This window comes from Onychostruthus taczanowskii, unplaced genomic scaffold, assembly GCF_017590055.1.
Source record: "Onychostruthus taczanowskii isolate IOZ18803 unplaced genomic scaffold, ASM1759005v1 scaffold91, whole genome shotgun sequence".
Classification (NCBI taxonomy): Eukaryota; Metazoa; Chordata; class Aves; order Passeriformes; family Passeridae; genus Onychostruthus; species Onychostruthus taczanowskii.
The window spans coordinates 2,750,872-2,770,100 of NW_024507105.1; the positions used below are offsets into that span (position 1 = coordinate 2,750,872).

General features: G+C 46.5%; 1 protein-coding gene across 1 annotated transcript; it reads right to left on the minus strand.

The window, feature by feature from the left end:
• Positions 1–742: 742 nt before the first annotated feature.
• Positions 743–13,484, minus strand: LOC121347562 (M1-specific T cell receptor alpha chain-like; the record flags this gene model as incomplete). Its single annotated transcript, XM_041426277.1, has 5 exons — positions 743–1,656; positions 2,120–2,229; positions 3,755–3,802; positions 5,085–5,351; positions 13,421–13,484. Coding segments are annotated over 5 exons (495 nt in total), but the record flags the coding sequence as incomplete, so codon positions are not given.
• Positions 13,485–19,229: the final 5,745 nt, after the last annotated feature.

Here is a 19,229-nt window from a genome sequence, read left to right on the forward strand (position 1 = left end):
ACAAAACAGCTCCTCTCCAGGCCTGGGAATCCAGGACACCTCAGGCCCCGAGAGATGTGAACAAAAGTGAGTTGGGGAGAGCAAACTGGGGGTAAATTACTTCATTACCTGAAGCTGTAATTGGAAGATTAACCCCCAAAATGCAAATGGACCAAACTTATAAAAATATAAAAATCCGTGGCCCATGGTCCATTTTTGGGTGTAGCCCCTGGGGAGGCTTTGTCTGCCCAATATGTACCTGAAGGCCCTTCAATATTTATTTTTATTCCCTTGATTTTGTCTGGCCTCTGTTTTTAGGTAGTCCCAGAAAGGCATCAGAAGATGTTGGAGAAATTGATGTCACAAAAGGAGAACATTTCCCTTGCAGACTAGCCAGGGACAGACAGAACCTGGAGGCCAAGGGAGCCCATTGGTGCCATCAGTGCAGAGCAGGTTACACCCAGGGGACAGCACACCTCAGGGTCCTGTGCACCCCACAGCAGCATCAATCTGCCTCCAGGGAGCTGTGACCAGTCCCTGAGTGTGGCCAAGCCATGATTTTGTTGTCCCCAGCCAGCCCAGCCTGCCCCTGGGGCAGAGGGGTTCCCCTGCTCTCTGTCCCTCTGTCCCCACAGAGATGTTCTGCAGAAGGGCTTTGTTCCCACCCTCCCTGGTAAATCCCTTCCCTCCTGCACCCCAAAGCTCAGCTGGAAGGGCGAAGCAATGCCTCAAACAAAAAATAAAAAAAAGACAAACAAGCTTCTCATTTTTTTGTAAGAATTGTTTGTTAACAGCCTAAAGAAATGCCAAGACATCTCGTGGGTGCCAGTACAGTTCATGAATTAGCAGCATGCAGGTGCCACAGGCAAGCACAGTTCCAAGGTGGGCACACATGGACAGGTAAATATTTCAGTACATGTTTATGCAATTGGTACAAAAAGAACTTGTGAGATCTCAGGTTGTTAGAAGTAAACAAAAAGAACAAAAGTGGTTTGTATTTTTACTAAATACAAAGCCAAATCTTGAACTGGTTTAAATTAAGAAGGTGTTATGGTCAGATAGACTTTAAAAAAATCCTTTTTAATCTTTTTTTCTGTGACATTGAAGTGACAATTTCACTGAATTTGAGACCTGCAGCTCATCCTTTAGGGAAAAAACGGGATATCTTGCTCTGATCTAGCAAAAGGTGGCAGGACAATGCATCCTGAGCCAGTCTCCCTTTGCTTTTCAAAGTGCTTCATTTGCACCTGAAAAGGTTTCTGGGGGTGTACCCTGAGATATGAAAACCCTAAAGCTACCAAAACAGGAAAAATTCCCATTCAGATATTTAGCTTGCAGTTCTTAACACACAGCACTGCTCCAGGCAGAAGTCAACATTTTAATGGAAGTAACACCTTGGCAATGTATAATTAGAGCCAAGTGTGCTTCATGCAAAAGAGGTACAGTGTGCTGAATAACCCAGACATCTGGAGGGCACAACACTGGAAGTGTTTAATTTTGAGTGGTTTTATAGCAATGCAAATAAAGCAATTCAGAATACAATGGCTGGTGTGGTATGTAAGAGCAGCAAGGGATGTCCTTGCACAAGGAATATCCCTGGGCTCCCTCCTGCTTAAGATGCTCTCTCAAAGCAGATGAGTTTGGCACTTCAGGACTGCTCCACCTGGTTACTCAGTCCTGTAAGAAAAACAAAGGTGTGTTCAATCATTATTTGGGTTACAGCTGCACGATTGTAGAGCTGGAGTGTCCAGGCAAGGGAAAAAGAAGAAACAGACACTGGGAAAAGCTGATATATTAGGATTTGTATTAAAGTCAGTAACATCAAACTTTCCCAGCTGGAGACAGGTGAGGGGAGAAACCTGATGGATGAATGCAGGCAAGGGAAGGGATGGATGTACAAATAAAAGGGACAAATGTCATGAAAGGAAAATAATTTCTTATGGACCAGGAAGAGCACTTGAAGGGTGGGTGAAAATGGAATGGCCAGGGGAATGGAGGGATTTTACTGCTGGCAGACAAAAGAAGTCCACATAGACTGGATAGATTTTAGCTGCACAAACAGCTGTTCCAGAGAGAAGGAGCATTCAGAGCTGAAGAACCAATCCAGATGTTTTCTGACCCCTGCCCCAAGCATCCTCACCTTTTTTTTCTTCCACATAAGCACTGTCATCAGCACATTAAAAATTATTCCTTTCATTAAAATGATTTTGAGGCCCAGCTGTGACAAGGACAGGGTGTTCAAGTGTTCATCTGGAAAAAAAACCCCAGAAAATGAAGAGTTAAAAAAAGCACTGAGACATCCTCGTGTGCCAGACATAAAAGCTCTTTTTAACAAAGTTGCTCCATTGTGTCATGGAGTCAGCTGGCAGGGCAGGAAATGAGACTGGGTTTAGGACTCAGAGACTTTAATTTCTTCCAATCAATAACCACTTAATTATCCAAGATGCCAGTCTGCCAGCCACCTAACTGGTTTTAAATACTGTGCACTGTGAACCCAGGATGCTGGAGGCAGCCCTCCTTCCTCGCTCTAGATTTTTTTGAAGATGGGCAGGATGAAAGCAGTTTTTATTTTAATCATAGAATACAATTTTATTTGAATTTTATATTAATCTGAACTTACAAAGCCATTAGTATTTGAAAATATGTTGATCTAGAGTGGAGAAGGAGGGAGCTGTCAGCAAAAACTCACTGTAAGTTTAATACTGAGAACCCTTCAGAGAGCTGAAAGGCTGACTGTGTTTACTGATGAGCATTTTCCTGAAATGGTGTTTTGGAAATATTTGCAAGAGCACAGCTGCTCTGTGAGCAGGGCAGGCACCAGCTCTGCTCTTTGAAGTGGCAGAGCAGCAGATCCCTGCCCTGACCCCTCCCCAGGGAGCTGGGGCAGAGTGGCTGAGGTGCAGCCCTGTCACCTTTGGGTCAGCAACGGGGTCAGCAACACCCAGACTCCAGGCTGAATCTGAGTTTATTAGAAACCCATTATTTTATATATTCTTCATTAGAAACCCATTATTTTATATATTCTTTACTTAAAACCCCTTCTTTTATACTTTCTTCATTAGAAACCCATTATTTTATACATTCTTTATTAGAAACCCCTAGTTTTATACATTCTTCATTAGAAATTCCTTCTTTTATACATTCTTCATGAGAAATCCTTTCTTTTTATATTCTTCATTAGAAACCCACCCTTTTATATATTCTTCACCAGAAACCCATTCTTTTATACATTCTTCATTAGAAACCCTTTTTTTATACACCATTCTGATACAGCTGGACCTGACTGGTCATTTAATCAACACCACTGGCTAATTAAGGAGACACCCTTTGGTAAACATCTTATGAGAAAACAACTCTTCAAAACACCAGCTGCAAGATCGTTTTAATTCTTTCTCTTAACCTTCTCAGAAGTGCCCAGAACAATTCCTGGGGAAGTTTATCTGGCTTCTCTCTCTCTGAAGATTCCAGTCTATTCTGAAGTTTAGGAAACTTTCTCCATCAATGAGGGTCAGAGTCAGTGCTCCCGTGGGGGTCAGGGCACCCCAGAGCAGACAGAGAAATATCCCCAGTGCCCTGGGTTTCCACAGTATTGATTAAATGACCAATCAGGTCCACCTGTAGCAAGCTAAGCTATAAAAGGGGACAGGATAAAATAAATGGGGCTTTTGCCTTTTGCCTTCTGATAGAACTCTGTGTCATCTCTGACTCAATGGTGACAGGAAGACATTCACTTTAGGCAGGACAAACTTTTCTCCTAAAATGCTGTGTTACATACCTGTCCTGAAGTGTAGGGACAGCCCTGTGACACAGACAGCGCTGGCACCTGCAGAGAGTGACCACAAATGTCATTAATAACAAAAATGTACTTCTTCAGAGGTCTGTAAAGATATCTCTGCTTAGAAGGACTAAATTAGGATTTCTGGCCAACAAACCCTCCCATACACTTTATTTTCTTCTTTTTTCACGGCAAGCATAAAACATGATCTAATTAAACTTCAGTGTCACTTTGGACAAAGGCATTTCAAGCTTTCTATCCCCCCACAATGTGTTCTGCTATGATTGTACCAGACTGCTGACCCTTAATCCTGCTTCCACCAAGGAGGAAGGAAAGACAATGAAGAAAAGGAGAGACAATAAAAGAAGGAAAGACAATAAACAAAACCATCAAAACAGTTTTTTCCATTCAAGAGGGAGGGGAAATGTGGGAAATGGATTTGTAGGGAATTCTCCAAGCCTGGCAGGAGGCTCACACAATGTGCATCTGTGTGCAAACCTGGAGAGAAAAATGCTGAGTTAGAAATGCCATGGAATGGGACAGACATTGCTGAGAGAGAAATGGAACTAGAAACAAGTTTCAAAGGATGGTTTTATAAATAAGATTAGATACTTTGGAGAAACAGAATTATGAAAGATGTATTGTAGTGGGACCCACGAGGGGTAATTTTAGATGACTGGCTTTAAGGCATTTACAGCATGGGGTGGCAAAAGCTGATAGGCCAAGAAATGCTTATAAAGTTTCCCTTTTCCAGGCTGAACAATCCCAATTTAGCTTTGAGAGAGTAAGTAACACTGTTTCTTGGGAGAATGAACTATTGCTTGCCAGAGACTTACAGTGTGGGAAATTAATTTATAGAAAATTCTCAAAACACGTTTCAAGGTGGCCTTAAAAATAACGTTAGAGACTTTACAGAAATAGAGCTATGAAAGACATATTGTAATAAGACCCAGGAGGGGTAGTTTTAGATGATTGGCTTTAAGGCATTTACAGTGTGGTGTGGCTAAAGCTGATAGGCCAGGAAACACTTATAGTGTATTGTAATTAGGAAATAATTAGCTTCTGATTGTGATGGTGTGAATTATAACATCTGTATTGTCTCATCCTTCTCATAAGACTGAAAATGGAATGAAAGCTTTTAAACTTTTTTTAACTTTTAGCTTTTAAACTTTTTTTAACTTTTCTCAGTTGCCCCATTTCTGGGTCAGAAAAGGGATTAATCTGACATAAAAACAGAGGCAAGGAGGGAACATTCCAACAGGCTGCAGCCCAGCCCTGCTCACACCCAGAGCACCTCCAAGCCTGCTCCCAGCCCCAGAAATGCCATTACCACTCTCAGGGTCCTCTCCCTGCAGCTCTCCAAAGCCCTCGTGGCTGGCAGCACAGCGCAGCTCATCCCTGCTGGCCCAGTAGGTGGACAGGTAGCTGGACTCCTCCTCGCTGCTCCCAGCAGCTGCCACCCCCACGACAGCAGAGGTGGGCTGCCCAGCAGAGCTCAGAGTGAGCTGCTGGGGGGAGAAATCCGTGATAAGGCACATTTCCAGGCCCTGGGCATCTTTGGAGGTCAGCCTGTAGACTGAGGGGGATGGAGTCACTTCTGCAAAGTGGAGAAAAGAAGATTTAGGTCAGAATACACATCATAGTTCCTGCAGTTTTACATACAGCCACCTGGAGATGCACACTGGGATTTTCCACACATATCAAAACACAACCTGTGGTTAAACCCTTTTTTGTGTGTTTAGCTTTATAAACTTCTCCTCTAAGCACACATTTCATCTGGTTCTATGAGAAGGTGAATTCTTAAATCCTTATTCATGGCTCACAGTAAAATATTCCGGACACTGCAATGCTCTCATGATGAATAAATAAAATATTTCAATACAATGCAGGTTTGGGGCTCTCAGCAGCCCTGTGGCTGCATTTTCCATTGGCCTTCACAGATTTCAAGGAGAGCTTCAGCTCACATTTATAAACTGATGCAGTGCTACTGTGTAGGATTGAGAGCTGAGTTTAATCTTTGCTTTGTCCCTGTTCACACACCTCACTGATAAATACTGTAGAAACACTGAAGACATCTCAGCTCCCAGATGAAGAAATTTTCATTTGTTCCCATGGGAAAAATGATTAAAAATCTTCCTTATCACTGAAATAAACATTCTTAATCTGTTCTGCTCCTAGCTGTTGCCACCTCAGAGAAATAGCCATATTTCTCTATTAGTACCATCTCAGGAAAAAAATAAATCCACAAAGCCCAAGGGTTCATTCTCTGGCCCATCTCCAGAATTGTAATTCATCCATTCCAGCTTTGCCCTGGCTTTGAAGAACCTGATAAAACTCTTTGTGAACCCTGCAGAAATACAGCCTGATGTCTGCTGGGACTCCCTCAGCTCCCATATTCCCAGTTGGTGTTTTGCAAATACAAAATTGTTTGTTAGGGGTGAAAGGCAGGAGCTGCTAAAAATCTTGATGATAAATCCCTGCATAAAATACAGATGAGCCAGGGTAGATCACTGCCATGGGGTACATGGAAATGAAAGAGAAGAGGAGGAATTTGTCAAGCTGCTCTCTTTCTCTCTCATCACCAGTACTGTGCTTTCTGAAGAGATAAACATCTACCTCACTCCAAATTAGGGTGTTTTTCTCCTTTTCAATCTGTGCAGTGCTTTGATCTTGAACACATGAAACAATAAAGTCTGTTTTTCACAGGAAGCTTCTGCAAAATATTAGTTTCCTGTTCTTACTCAGAGTGGTGGCTGCCTCTATTCTGGTGCTGCAGTTCAGTTCCTGTAAGTTCCTTGGTTTGTTTGCCCATGAAGGTTTGAAATCATTTTGGTAAAAACATCTACTTTAACCACAGCCCTGTGACCTGTTATTCTGGCTTGATGAGCTGGTGCCTGTGCTGGAGGTGCTGTACATTTATCACCTCTATTTACAGGAAAGAGTAAATAATGAGGTAGATAATAAAAGAAGAGAAGTAAATAATGATCATCTGAGCTTTCCATGCTGCCCAGTTTCATCTTTACTGAAGGATGTCCTCCAGGTGGAGGAGCAGGAGCTGTTGAAATGCAATTCCTGCCCAATCTACAGAGACAGCCAAGGCTGATTTCAGGGGAGCTGAACCCTGTTCCAACACCACACTGAGACCTGGGCCCTTTCTTTTTTCCCTTCCAAACAAGCTGTAGCAGAAATCCTGAATTAATTCCCAGCTGCTACCATGCAGAAAATTATCAAATTCTCCATTCCTTCCAAAGCAATCTGCATCTCTGGTCAGACTGGGACTGGGGTGAATTTTTGGTGATCTGACCACTCCTCAGCCTGGGACGTGATATTCCACAGCTGGAGTTGGGCTGGAGCTGGTGCCCACCCCAGGAGCACCTGGACCCCTCCTGCCCACCCACACAGGCCAATCTTGTGCCCAGAGGAGCAACTCCACTGGATCAAAAAGCACTTCATGATGTTTTCTGTCTGCCCTCCAGTGCATGTTCCAAAAGACCTGCCAGATGTCCTCTGTGAAATCTGTCACATTGTAGGAATTCTGAGGACAGCCTGGCTGCCAGGTGAAGAAATTTTAATTTATTTCAATGGGGAAAGTCTAGAAAGGGCCTCAAAAATCTCCTTCCTCACTGAAATAAATGTTCTTTATCTGTGCTGCTCCCAGCTGGATGCTGAGGTGGCTACAGCAAGACCAGATGAACACATTTAGGACTGGAACCCTTCCTAGACTCTGTCTGGAGACACCCAGGCAGCAGAAGCATGCCCTAGTCCAGCATCAGCCCTGTCATCCAAAGGGCAGAGAACTCTGAGGACACATTCAGTGCTTGCAAATATCAATATGCTGCTTCACTGACAGAGTTCAGGCATAATTCTGGTCTCCTTCCAAAAAACGTGTTTGTTTTTCTGTAATTAGACTTGGGGAAGTCAAACCACCAAAACCTTCTCACAAAGCTTTTAAGGGGAAGATTTCCCACTGAACCAAAAGTAACAGTGAATTAATAAAGAAAGATACCCAGCATGTAAGGAGATGGAATAAACAGTTCTGTAGTACCAAACCAGGACAAATCCTGGGATTTTAGCTTGTGTTCACATTCAGAAAAAATTGAGATGAATTTTTTCTGAGTTTTTTCTTATTGGGAAGCAATACCCTGTTTGTGTTCATGTACAGATCTACTCAGGCACCACCTAAACCTCAGGAGAACACTGCTATGATGTCCTCTGCTGCTCCTTTCAACAATGCTAAGAAAATATTTTGGGGGTCAGAAGGAACAATTCTGCTTCTCTAATCCACTCTCTGACAGGTGATTGAGATGGATTAACCCAGCTGGGTGACAATTTCAAAACAAAAAGACTTCAAGTGGCTGCTCATGAACGTCCTGAGAACCTCTGTCATTTTCACAAAATGCTTTTCCATTATTTTCTTGCAAAATCAGACTGGTTTTCAATTGCCAGCTCAAGTTTTCTATTCTATATAGCAGACATTTTGTTTCCAGGGGGAAAAAAAAAAATCTTAGAATCATACAATGGTTATGGATTTTAAAATAGAAAGATCAGGACATATTCCCTTAGGCTAAGACTTAGAAAATCCAGTCTCCAAGCCCTTATCAGAAGAAGCTCCAGTGACCCTGCCATGGCTGTTAAAGCTGGGTGGGCATCACCAGCTGCTGTGGGTCAGTGCCACAGCACAGCCAAGCCCTGCTGGCACTGCAAGGCATCATCTCTAACTGGCTTCTGCCAAGGGAAGCTGAAAAGAAATTGGAATATTCTTCCATGAAATCCCTGGTCCATCTGATGCCATGATGATTTTTTTTTTTCCTTTTCTTTTTGTATACCTTTTATGTATTCTCAGTACTCTTATATTTGTAACTCTTTAAGCCTGATATCTCAGCATAGTCCTGCTATTCTGTTAGGCCAGGAGAACAAACATCCTAAAGGCCTCACAGATGGAAAACCCTACACTATCTTGGGAAAACAAGGTTCTGTCCAGAACACATTCTGTAAACTGGGATCAGGCTCATCTGGGGGAATACATTAGAATGGGGAAATGTCACACCATTCATTTGAGCTTCTCATTAGGGAATCTTTGTCAGTTATGCTAATTTGTAAGGTCTACAAAATTGTATACACAATCTACTGTGTGTGTGCATTTCAGAGTATTCCACCTTGGTGAATCATTGCACCTAAAAGATCCTTATTCAATACTGAGATAAAATCCCTTTTATCCCTTAACTGTGTCTGACTCTTAATTCAAGGACCAGAGCAAAAGGCATCACATCTGCCCAATAAACAAATGATTTACTATTCCTGGTGTTAATATGGAACAGAAAGCTCAAACTTACTTGGGGTAACAACAAGCTGGGTCCCAGCTCCAAATGTGGGTTTGCTGTATCCCTGGTTGGCACACCGGTGCCAGCCTCTACAAAAATGTGGGCAGGTTTCTGCCATGCATGCTGGCAGCCAGGTCAGCAGACAGCCCAGAGCAGGGGCTGACTTCAGGGAGCAATGATGAAACATGCTGACTTAATATCAAAGTACCAAATAAATCTACCAGAAAATTATCAGGATCAGAAACACAGGGATCAAATTTAAAAACTGATCTTTCATTCACTGGTTACAGTTGTGTGGTGCTGTATATTTTGGGGCAATACAAGGAATGATCTGCTTTTCCACCTGTAACATCACCTCAAATTCCAGATCACTGAGCCTTGCAGCTGGGGCCACAACCTTTCAGCCCAGCTTTTCTCCTCAGTATTTACTACCTTCAAATAAAGCCTTTTTCTGACCCAGAGATGGGGTAACTGAGGGGTGTTTTAAAAACTTCTCTTCTGTTTTCAGTCTCACGTGAAGGGTGAGACAATGCAGATGTTATAATTCACACCATCACAATCAGAAGCCAACTATTTCCTAATTTCAATACACTATAAGTGTTTTTTGGCCTATTTCGCCACACCATGCTGTAAATACCTTAAAGCCAATCATCTAAAATTACCCCTCGTGGTCCTACTACAATGCATCTTTCACAATTCTGTTTCTCCAAAGTATCTTGTGTTATTTGCAAGGCCGTCCTTTGAAACTTGTTTCTAGTTCCATTTCTCTCTCAGCAATGTCTGTCCTGTTCCATGACATTTCTAAGTCAGCATTTCTTATCTCCAGGTTTGCACACAGATGCCCACTGTGTGAGCCTTCTGCCAGGCTTGGAGAATTCCCTACAAATCCATTTCCCACGTACTTTGATCACCAACAAGGTTCTTTTTCCTAAAGTCAGTTTTTTCCCTCTCCATCCCCATAACTCACAAGACCCAGGAATCCTTTGTGAGCACCCTGTGGCTGCAGCTGTGTCCTCACAGCTTTCATTGCCTCTGTCTGGGTCTCACAGGCAGTCTGATAACTCCATTTTTTGGGAATTCACACTCTGTCTCCCAGCTCTGCAGTGCCTGGAGTGTCACAAACGGTCCTGCAGCAGCTCAGCAGAGCTGCAAGCCCCAGGCACAGGCAGAATTCCCTTGGAATATTTGTGGATAACTCAGTGTCGTGTCCACACATCAGCTAAGCCAGGTAAAAGCAGTCACTCCCCATTCCAACACTGATGTTAAAAATGTTGTAGTGCAATGCTCCTCGGTGGTGTTCTGACACAAAGACCAGATAAAATGGTGATTATCACCCTAAGTGGGTATTTTCTAAATCACAAAGTGGTTTGGATTGGAGAGAACTTTAAAGATCATCTAAATCAACTCTCCTGCAATGACCAGGGACAACTTCAACTAGGATTGCTCAGAGCCCCATCCAGCCTGACCTGGAATGTGTCCATGAATGAGGCATGTACCACCTCTCTGGGCAACCTGTGCTGCTGTTTCACCACTCTCACATTAAAAAAAATTCTCCTTTAGTTTCAATCTATTCTCTTTTAGTTTAAAACCATTACTCTCTGTCCTGTCACTACAGCTTGTTTTAAAAACTTATTCTCCATATTTCTTATAAGTCTGTGAGTACTTTTAAGTACTGAAAGGCTGAAATAAGGTCTCTCTGGAGCTTTGTCCAGGCTAGACGACCCCATCCCTCTCAGCCTGTCCCACAGGAGAGCTGCTCCATCCCTCTGAGGGATTTTGTGGCATTCCTTTAACCACTCCAGCAGGTCCTTGTCCTTCCTGGCACCCCAGAGGTGGGCACAGCTCTGCAGCTGGGGTCTCCCCAGGGCAGAGCAGTGCAGGGGGGACAACCAACCCCTCAATCTCCTGGGCAATGCTGCTGGGGATGCAGCCCAGCATGGATTTGGCTTTCTGGGCTCTGGGTCATCCCTGGCTCTTGGCCAGCAGTGGAAATATTATAAACATCCTTCCTTCTCAATGCATTTCTACCTGACTTGTGCAATCCATGGCTTTTCTTGAGGCCAATGGAAGTGGGCTGGATAGACCCTTTAGGAGGGAACAAATCCACCTGACTGACCCTGCAGCACAGCAGAACCAGCTCTGTCTGGGCTGATCCCAGGAGGGCAACCAGAGGAGGAGCCCTGGGAGCCTGGACAGCTGCCCTGAGCTAAATGCCCTTGCTCGAGGTGGGCTGCAGTGCCCTGAGAGCTGCCATTCCCCAGGTCTTGGTGTGTATTAACAAGCCTGGAAATTATTAAAAACATCAGGGTAAATGTACCTGGCAAAACCAGAAGTCTTGTCCCAGATCCAAATGTGAGTTTGTAATTACTTCCAGAGCTACACAATAGCACAGGCCTCTACAATATCCAGAGCAGCACAGAATGGAGCCTTCAGCAATTAAATACTCCACCAAAAGAAATCCTGTTTATCTCTATGAACACACAGATCCATTTACCTGGGACTTTTCCACCTACTGACTTTCTTTTCATGAAGTATTTTGCATTTTGCACTCCCAAACACACTCTCCTTAATATTCCCCTCAATCATGTTTGTCCCACTGTTTCCAGAAAGCCACCTGCACCACAACTTCTATTCTCCATCTTATTCCTCATTTATTTATTCTGCCAGTCAGATTCCTCTCTCAAAAATTAATTTATTTACTGTTACTGCAGCAAATCAGTCCCTATGGACTGACGGTGCAGTGAAACCTCCATCATCCCATTCCCTTGGATTTGCCACCTGAATTAGTCCAGAGTGATTCCAATAAAGTTGCCATTTAGTTTTTGAGTAAAGAGCTCTTTTTGGTGTGCAGTTTCATTTGGGCAGGGAGATCATTGCTCACTCTGCCACTGAATCCTGAGGTTTCAGGATGTGTTAGGAACGTTCCTCCAGTGGGACCAGAGCAAGATCTGGAGCAGCTGCACACAGACATGGTAAATAATGGTAAATCTATGGTAAATTTACCATAATGGTAAATCTGGAGACACCAACATGAACTCAGAGCTCTGATTCACAGCTCCTTTAGCTTGCTGATGGCTCCATATAAACTTGAGATTCTCATTTCTCTCAAATGTTTCTGAAGAGGGTCAGGGGGGTCATTTAAAAAAAAATTATTTTCCTCAGAGGTTTCCAGAAGGAATTCTTTCCCTATGTTGTTGTTTTTTAACTTGAAGAATAAAATAATGTTGAAATTATCTTAAGAATCACTACTATTTTAAGAAATAAAAACATTACTTTCCAGGTATAAACTCACTCAATTTAGATATTAAACAATCCTAAATATATTTTAAAGGAATTTGGAAAATTTGGTACATTTACAACAAATATCAATATCTTGGCAAGTGTTACTTTCCCTTTTACAAAGGGTTTCAAACAAGAAATGTAGGATTTTGGGGGGATTTTTTTCATACATTTATGGCAGCAACAGTTAAAGCACACTTTCCTATCCATCCTTTTTTCTTCAGAAAAAATATTTTGAGGTAAGAGTCACCTTTCCATCCTTCCCCCAAAGTCATTCAGTAATTAATTTTTTCAGTAATTAGTAATTACTATTATTATTTAGTATTTATTCAGTAATTAACTATTTCCCCTCCATCCAAATATTTCTCCCACCCTCAGTTTTAAGGCTGGTCACGCTGCTCTCCACCAGCTCCAGATCCTCACTTCTAACCTGCTCCAAGCTTCACCTGGATGTTGCAGGACAAGGTAAATCAACACAAACTGGCTGTGACATCAGCTTGGTGTCACCCCTGAGCTCCCTGCCTGCCTTGTGTTTATATCATTATATTCTGTTTATATCCTGTTTATAAACAGAAACCCACCCCCACGGTCACAGCTCAAGGATCTCCACAGCACTGACCCAATATGTGCATTTTTTGTGTCCACACACAATTATGAGTCTAGTTATCCCCAACTATTTCTATCCACATACAAGAAAAGTCCTTTTTACCTCCTACAGCTTTATCAAACCTCTGCATTTTGCTGGTCTGTGCTGGCTTTCACCATTTCACTTCTCCTCTGTTTGAGGAGATTGATGTAGGAGCCCAGTTCCTGAATTTCCAAGACAAATCCTCTTGCAGATGTAAAACCTCTATGTTCATTCTCAGGAACAGGGAGAGGAGAATATACTTGCAGCCATGGAAATCACTTGCTCTTAATACCAACTGAAAATTCGTTGTCCTGTTGCTAAAATATTGTGGGGTGGCAAAATAGTTTGTGAGCTAAAAGAAGAACTTCTACCTGGATTTTACCTGAATTCTACCTGAATTCTACCTTCTACCTGAATTCTACCTGAATTCAGACATACCTGGAGAAACCACGAGTTTGGTTCCAGCTCCAAAGGTAAGCTTGCCATAAGTCCCAGAATTACACTGTGACACAGCCCTTTGCAAAATGGTGCCCCGGGGTGGGTGTGTGCTGGGTGAAGGCTGGAGAACATGGCAAGGTTTTATTGTAAACAGCCCACAGAATCACAGAATAAATTAGGTTGGAAAAGACCTTTGAGATCAAGTCCAACCTGTGACCCAGCATCTCCCTGTGACCCAACCCTGGCATTGAGTGCCCGTCCAGGCTTTGTTAAACCCTCCAGGGATGGACTCCAGCCCCTCCTTGGGCAGACAATTCCAGTGCCCAACTCCTCTTTCAGTGAAGAATTTTTTGCTGATGTCCAACCTGAACTTCTCCTGGTGCAGCTTAAGGCTGTGTCCTCTCTTTCTGTCTGTGGTCACCTGGGAGCAGAGCCAGACCCCACCTGGCTGCACCCTCCTGTCCGGGAGCTGTGGAGAGTGATGAGGTCTCCTCTTCTCCAGGATAAACACCCCCAGCTCCCTCAGTTGTTCCTCACATGGTTTGTGTTCCAGACCCCTCCCCACTCTTGTTCCCTTCTCTGGACACGCTCCAGCCCCTCCATGTCCTTCCTAAATTGGGGGGCCCAGAACTGGACACAGCACTCGAGGTGCTGCCCGACCAGTGCCGAGCACAGGAGCAGAATCACTGCTCTGCTCCTGCTGCTCACACCATTCCTGATCCAGGCCAGGAGCCATTGGCCTTCTTGGCCACCTGGGCACACTGCTGCCTCATGTCCAGCCTGCTGTCCATCAATGCCCCAGGTCCCTTTCTGCCTGGCTGCTCTCCAGCCTCTCTGTCCCCAGCCTGTGGCACTGCAGGGTTGTTGTGGCCAAAGTGCAGGACCTGGCACTTGGCCTTCTTAAACTCAGCTCATCTATCCAGCCTGTCCAGAACCCTCTGCAGAGCCCTCCTGCCCTCCAGCAGATCCAAACATGCTCACCAACATCACTGGTTGGTGATCCAGTAATGCTCACCATGACTGGTGAACCTCTATCACCTCAGCACAAATCAGCCCTTCCTTCAGCCCCATTCCTCTGCCTGGTTAATTCCTCATCTGTGTATTCTGTCCTCTCTCTCCATGCAGCAGCAGCACCTGTCCATCCCTGTGTGCACACACAACCTCCCAGAATGTGTTTGGAGCCTCCTGACTGCTGCTGCTGAGTCCCACCAGGCTGTGTCACCTTTCTGTTCTCTCTTCTTGCCATGTCCACCCTCTTTTGCAGGGTGCACTTTATGTTGTAATGATTCATACTTGAAATTTTAGCAACATGGGATTGTTCAGGTTGGAAAAGCCCTCCATGACCATGAAGTCCAACCCATACCCCAGCAGTGCCATGCTCACCCCTGAACCATTAAATTCAGCAAGGAGTGTCCAAACACATCCTCCCAGTCCCAATTTTGGCCCACGTGGGAATCCCAAATCCAGGGGTCTCCTGGGCCATGGCAGGGCTGCAAACATTGTGCTTCCCAAAGCTGTGCCCCTCCAAACAACCAAGAGCAAGAGAGAAATGAAGCAATTCCCCTTCCCAGGCCAAGGGCTGGCTCACCTGGCAGGACTGAAAGCACCGTCCCCTTGCCAAAAATGATTCTGGCTGCCACATTTACACCCTGACACATTCCATTGCAAAAACTCCTCTGCCAGCCCTGCACTCAATCTCAAACAAAACTGTTCAGGTTGGAAAAGCCCTCCAAGACCATGAAGTCCAACCCATACCCAGCAGTGCCATGCTCACCCCTAAACCATGAAATTTAGCAGGGAGTGTCCAAACACATCCTCCCAAACCCCACTATTAACAGAAAACATCCATAGCTCGTGCCATTCCCATTTCTGCTCTCTGGGTTGTGGCTCCAGTTCTGCAGCTCCAGCAGTAACCCAGAGATCACTGCTAGAGCTGCTGCAACAGTCTGAACTGCATTTTGCTCCTCCTTTGCAAAAATTACCCCTGGTTTTGAGTGGGCTAAAGTTTTCCACTGGGATCAGTGTCCCAAATCTCAGAAATCTTATTTAGTCTTACATATCCCTGCTCTTGCATTTCACTTACTTGTTGTCACTTTTCCAATAATTCCTTTCCCCAGCACTGACACATTTCCAGAACACACTGGTTAAGCACAAAGTCTCCCAGTTATTTTTTCAGAACACTAAAACCAGCCCAAATTTCTCCACAAATCCACTGCAGTGCTCTTGGTGCAGCTCAGCATTGTCTCTGTTGGGTCCAGCTTGGCTCAGACAACTCACCTGGGGCAATGAAAAGTCTGGTTCCACTCCCCCAGATCAGTTTTCCCCAGTTTGCAGAGGTCACACAGCGTGAGAGCTCATTACAAAATGGGCCTCTCCATCCAGCTCTCAGGGGCTGCTGCAGGGCTGGGATCCCCTGAGCTGCCCTGCCAGGGGCTCTGAGCACCCACACCGATTTCCAGAGATCTCCTCTGGCCTCTCTTTGCCCAAACCCCATTTCTCTGTTCAATCCCTGGGGAGAACTGCACTGGATTGGGGCCACCAAACTTTTCAGAGATGGGAAGAAGCTCCCCCTCAGTTATCAGGGAGAATTTGGGATCCCTGCCCCAAAGGCTGCTTGCCCTGCAATGGCAAAGGGAAGAAGCCCCTGGAGGCAGCCTGGATCAGGGTCCCTGGCAGCCTGGATCAGGGCACCTTGCCAGCAGCCCAGATCTCCAGCTCCAGGAGGCATTTAGCAGTGCCAGAGGTGCTCCAGCACTGCAGGGCTGGCTCTCCACTCCAGCTGGGCCATTCCTTGCATTGCCCAGAAGCAGGACAGAATTTTTGGGGCACAGAGATTGCAGCACTCAGGCTCTGAGCCCCTGCCCTGGCCATAGGGGACTGGAGCCCTGAGCCCAAGGGGAGCTGGAGCTGCTGTCCCAGAGCAGAGCCCGTGACAGAAGCCCAGAGCTGGCCATTCCCAGGCACTCACAAGCTCTGAGCACAAGATTATCCATCTGTCTCTCTCTCCCAAACCTCCCCTCTACAACTTTGGGCTGGTGCACTATCAGCATGGCATTGCCATGCCCACAGCTCATTGTCTAAAGAGCAAATCCTCCTGCTGGAAATGATTCCAGGCACCAGTCTCCTGGGAAAAGGCTCTGGACGCTGGAACAGAGCAGAGGCCAGGGGCCATGTGGGAATCCCAAATCCAGGGGTCTCCTGGGCCATGGCAGGGCTGCAAACATTGTGCTTCCCAAAGCTGTGCCCCTCCAAACAACCAAGAGCAAGAGAGAAATGAAGCAATTCCCCTTCCCAGGCCAAGGGCTGGCTCACCTGGCAGGACTGAAAGCACCGTCCCCTTGCCAAAAATGATTCTGGCTGCCACATTTACACCCTGACACATTCCATTGCAAAAACTCCTCTGCCAGCCCTGCACTCGATCTCAAAGCACCTGCAAATCCAGGCACCAGCAAAGCTTCCTGACACAACAGGCTCCATTCCCTGCACCAGGCAACATCTTCTTCCCCAGCTCCTGCCTGGAAAGCAGCAGCTCCCTTTGCTCTTGCCAGTTTTGAGCAGCCTTGAGGGACAAGTCCCAGCCATGGCAAGGCTTCCCCAGAACCAGTGGCACCTGCTCCTCGGCAAGGACCCCCTGGGCACCCCCAGCTTTGGGTCTGGGGGGGTTTCAGAGGTGGCTCTGAGCCCCGTGGGTGCCCCAGGAGCTGGGCACACTTTGTGCAGCCCAAACCCAGATGCCCTGGCTGAGGAAGAGGAGAGCAGGCTGGGCAAGAAGGGCCAAAGCAGCAGAGTCTGTTCCTGTCTGGGGATGCCTGGGAAGTGCTGAGGGAGGTGGGAAGGGAGGACAGGGACAGCAGGGTCAGGAATTGCCCCAGTGGGCAGCTCTTGTACTCACCGGGCTGCACAAGCAGGCGTGTCCCTGGCCCCAGGGTCAGTTTGTAGCTCCCTGAGCTCACACAGTCCTTCAGAGCCCAACAAAAACCATCAGCTCTGCTGCCTCTTCCTGCTCCATGAGAAGCAGAGCAGCTCCTGCCCAGCAGCAGCATCTCTGGGAGCCAAGGATCCCTGCAGCCCTGGGAGGAAGGTCGGGGAATGCCCCCCAGAGCAGGGATGGCAGCTGGGGCTGTGCTGCCAACAGGAGCAGTGTCCATTGCTCCTTTACTCCGTGGAGCCAAGGAGCAGCTCCCTGGGCTGGGCCAGACACAGCCTCCAGCATCCCAGCCTGATTCCAGAGCTCTGCAGGGCCATGGCAGGAACTGTCCATCCTGAGCAAGAGGGCTCAGGAGCTCTGCCTGGGGGGAGGAGAGAGCAGGGGCTGCCAGGGCAGAGAGGAGGAGGAAATTCATGGCCCTGCTGAGGCCAGGTCCCTTCTGTAGGCAGAGAAAACAGCAAAATTCCCCTGGATTGAATCCATCTCCCCGCACTTCCCTCTCACTGACTGGGGACTGCAGGGCTGTTCCACAGGGGAAAGCAGGAATAAACTTTCAAACTTACTGGGATTGACTCTCAGCTGAGTTCCACCTCCAAAGCTGATCTTGTTGCCATAACCACTCACACACAGTGTTTGCCTTCTCAACAAAAACCCTGTCAGTCTCCTCCTGGGCTGGTTCCCTGGAAAGCTGTGCTCTGCTGCCTGGGATTTCTCTGGCACAGTCCCAGCTGGGCATCCCCTTCAGGCCTGGCAGAGATGAGCCCTGGCAGCATCTCTGCCCCACACAGAGAAGTGCCCAGTGATGAGCACAGCTCTCACTCAGCACCAGGACCTTGCCCCCAAATGAGAGATTTTCTCTTGGCCCTTTCTGCCCACTCAGAATGTCTTTCCTGCTCCTGGCTGTTCCCTGTCCCTCATCCCACCCTTGCACCAGCCCCATCCCTGGGCAGAGCCCTTCCCAGCACAGCCCAGGTGGTTTTCCCCAGGTGAGGGATGGCACTTTGCTGTCCTCACTCCTTCAAGCTGCATTTCCACCTTGCAGGTGTCACCTTCAGTTTGGTGCCAATCCCAAAGGCAATTTTCCACCGGATGCTCAATTCCCACCCACTGACAAACCCACACACCCCTTTCACTCCAGAAAACAGCACAAGGTTCCCCAGTGAGATCCAGGGCTGCCCTTGTCACCTGCCCCAGCCCTCCACACAGCAATGTCCCTCCTGTCCCATTCCTGAGCTCTCACATTGTAAAAACAATCAAGAAATCCATGGAGGTGGAATCCCACCGCCATGCCCACGTGGGCAGATGAGAAAGAATTGCCCCCAATGCCAGAGGTGCCCAGGTCCCTCTTCCTGCCCCGTGTCTCACCCCCAGGACACTTAAGCTGGACCTGCCCAGTGCCGTTCACAGAAACTCTGCTGCCAGCCCCAAAGCTGAGCCTGCCCAGCCCTGGCCCTGCAAATGCCACAGCCAGGGCCAGCTCCAGCAAACCCCACAGCCCCCAGCAGAGAGCAAAGAGCCAGAAGAGAGGGACATGGGGCTGTCCCAGAGAGGTTAAAGAAGCAGTGATAGGAAGGGAAAGCAGCAATTGCTGAGCTGGGCCATCCTACACCACACAGCAGCCTCACCCAGAACACAAAATGTCCCTGTCTCACCCCAATCACAAAATGTCCCTGTGAGCCCTCAAAAGCCTTTGGACAAAACCCTTGCACAGCTGTCAGACTGAACAGGCTCAGAGGTATATATAAGAAGCATGCATGATATAATAAAAACAGTTTGAACCCTTCTGGAAATGGAGTGTGTTGCTTAGTATTGCCACCAGAGTCTCCTGGGAAAAGGCTCTGGATGCTGGAACAGAGCAGAGGGCAGGGGCCATAGAACCTG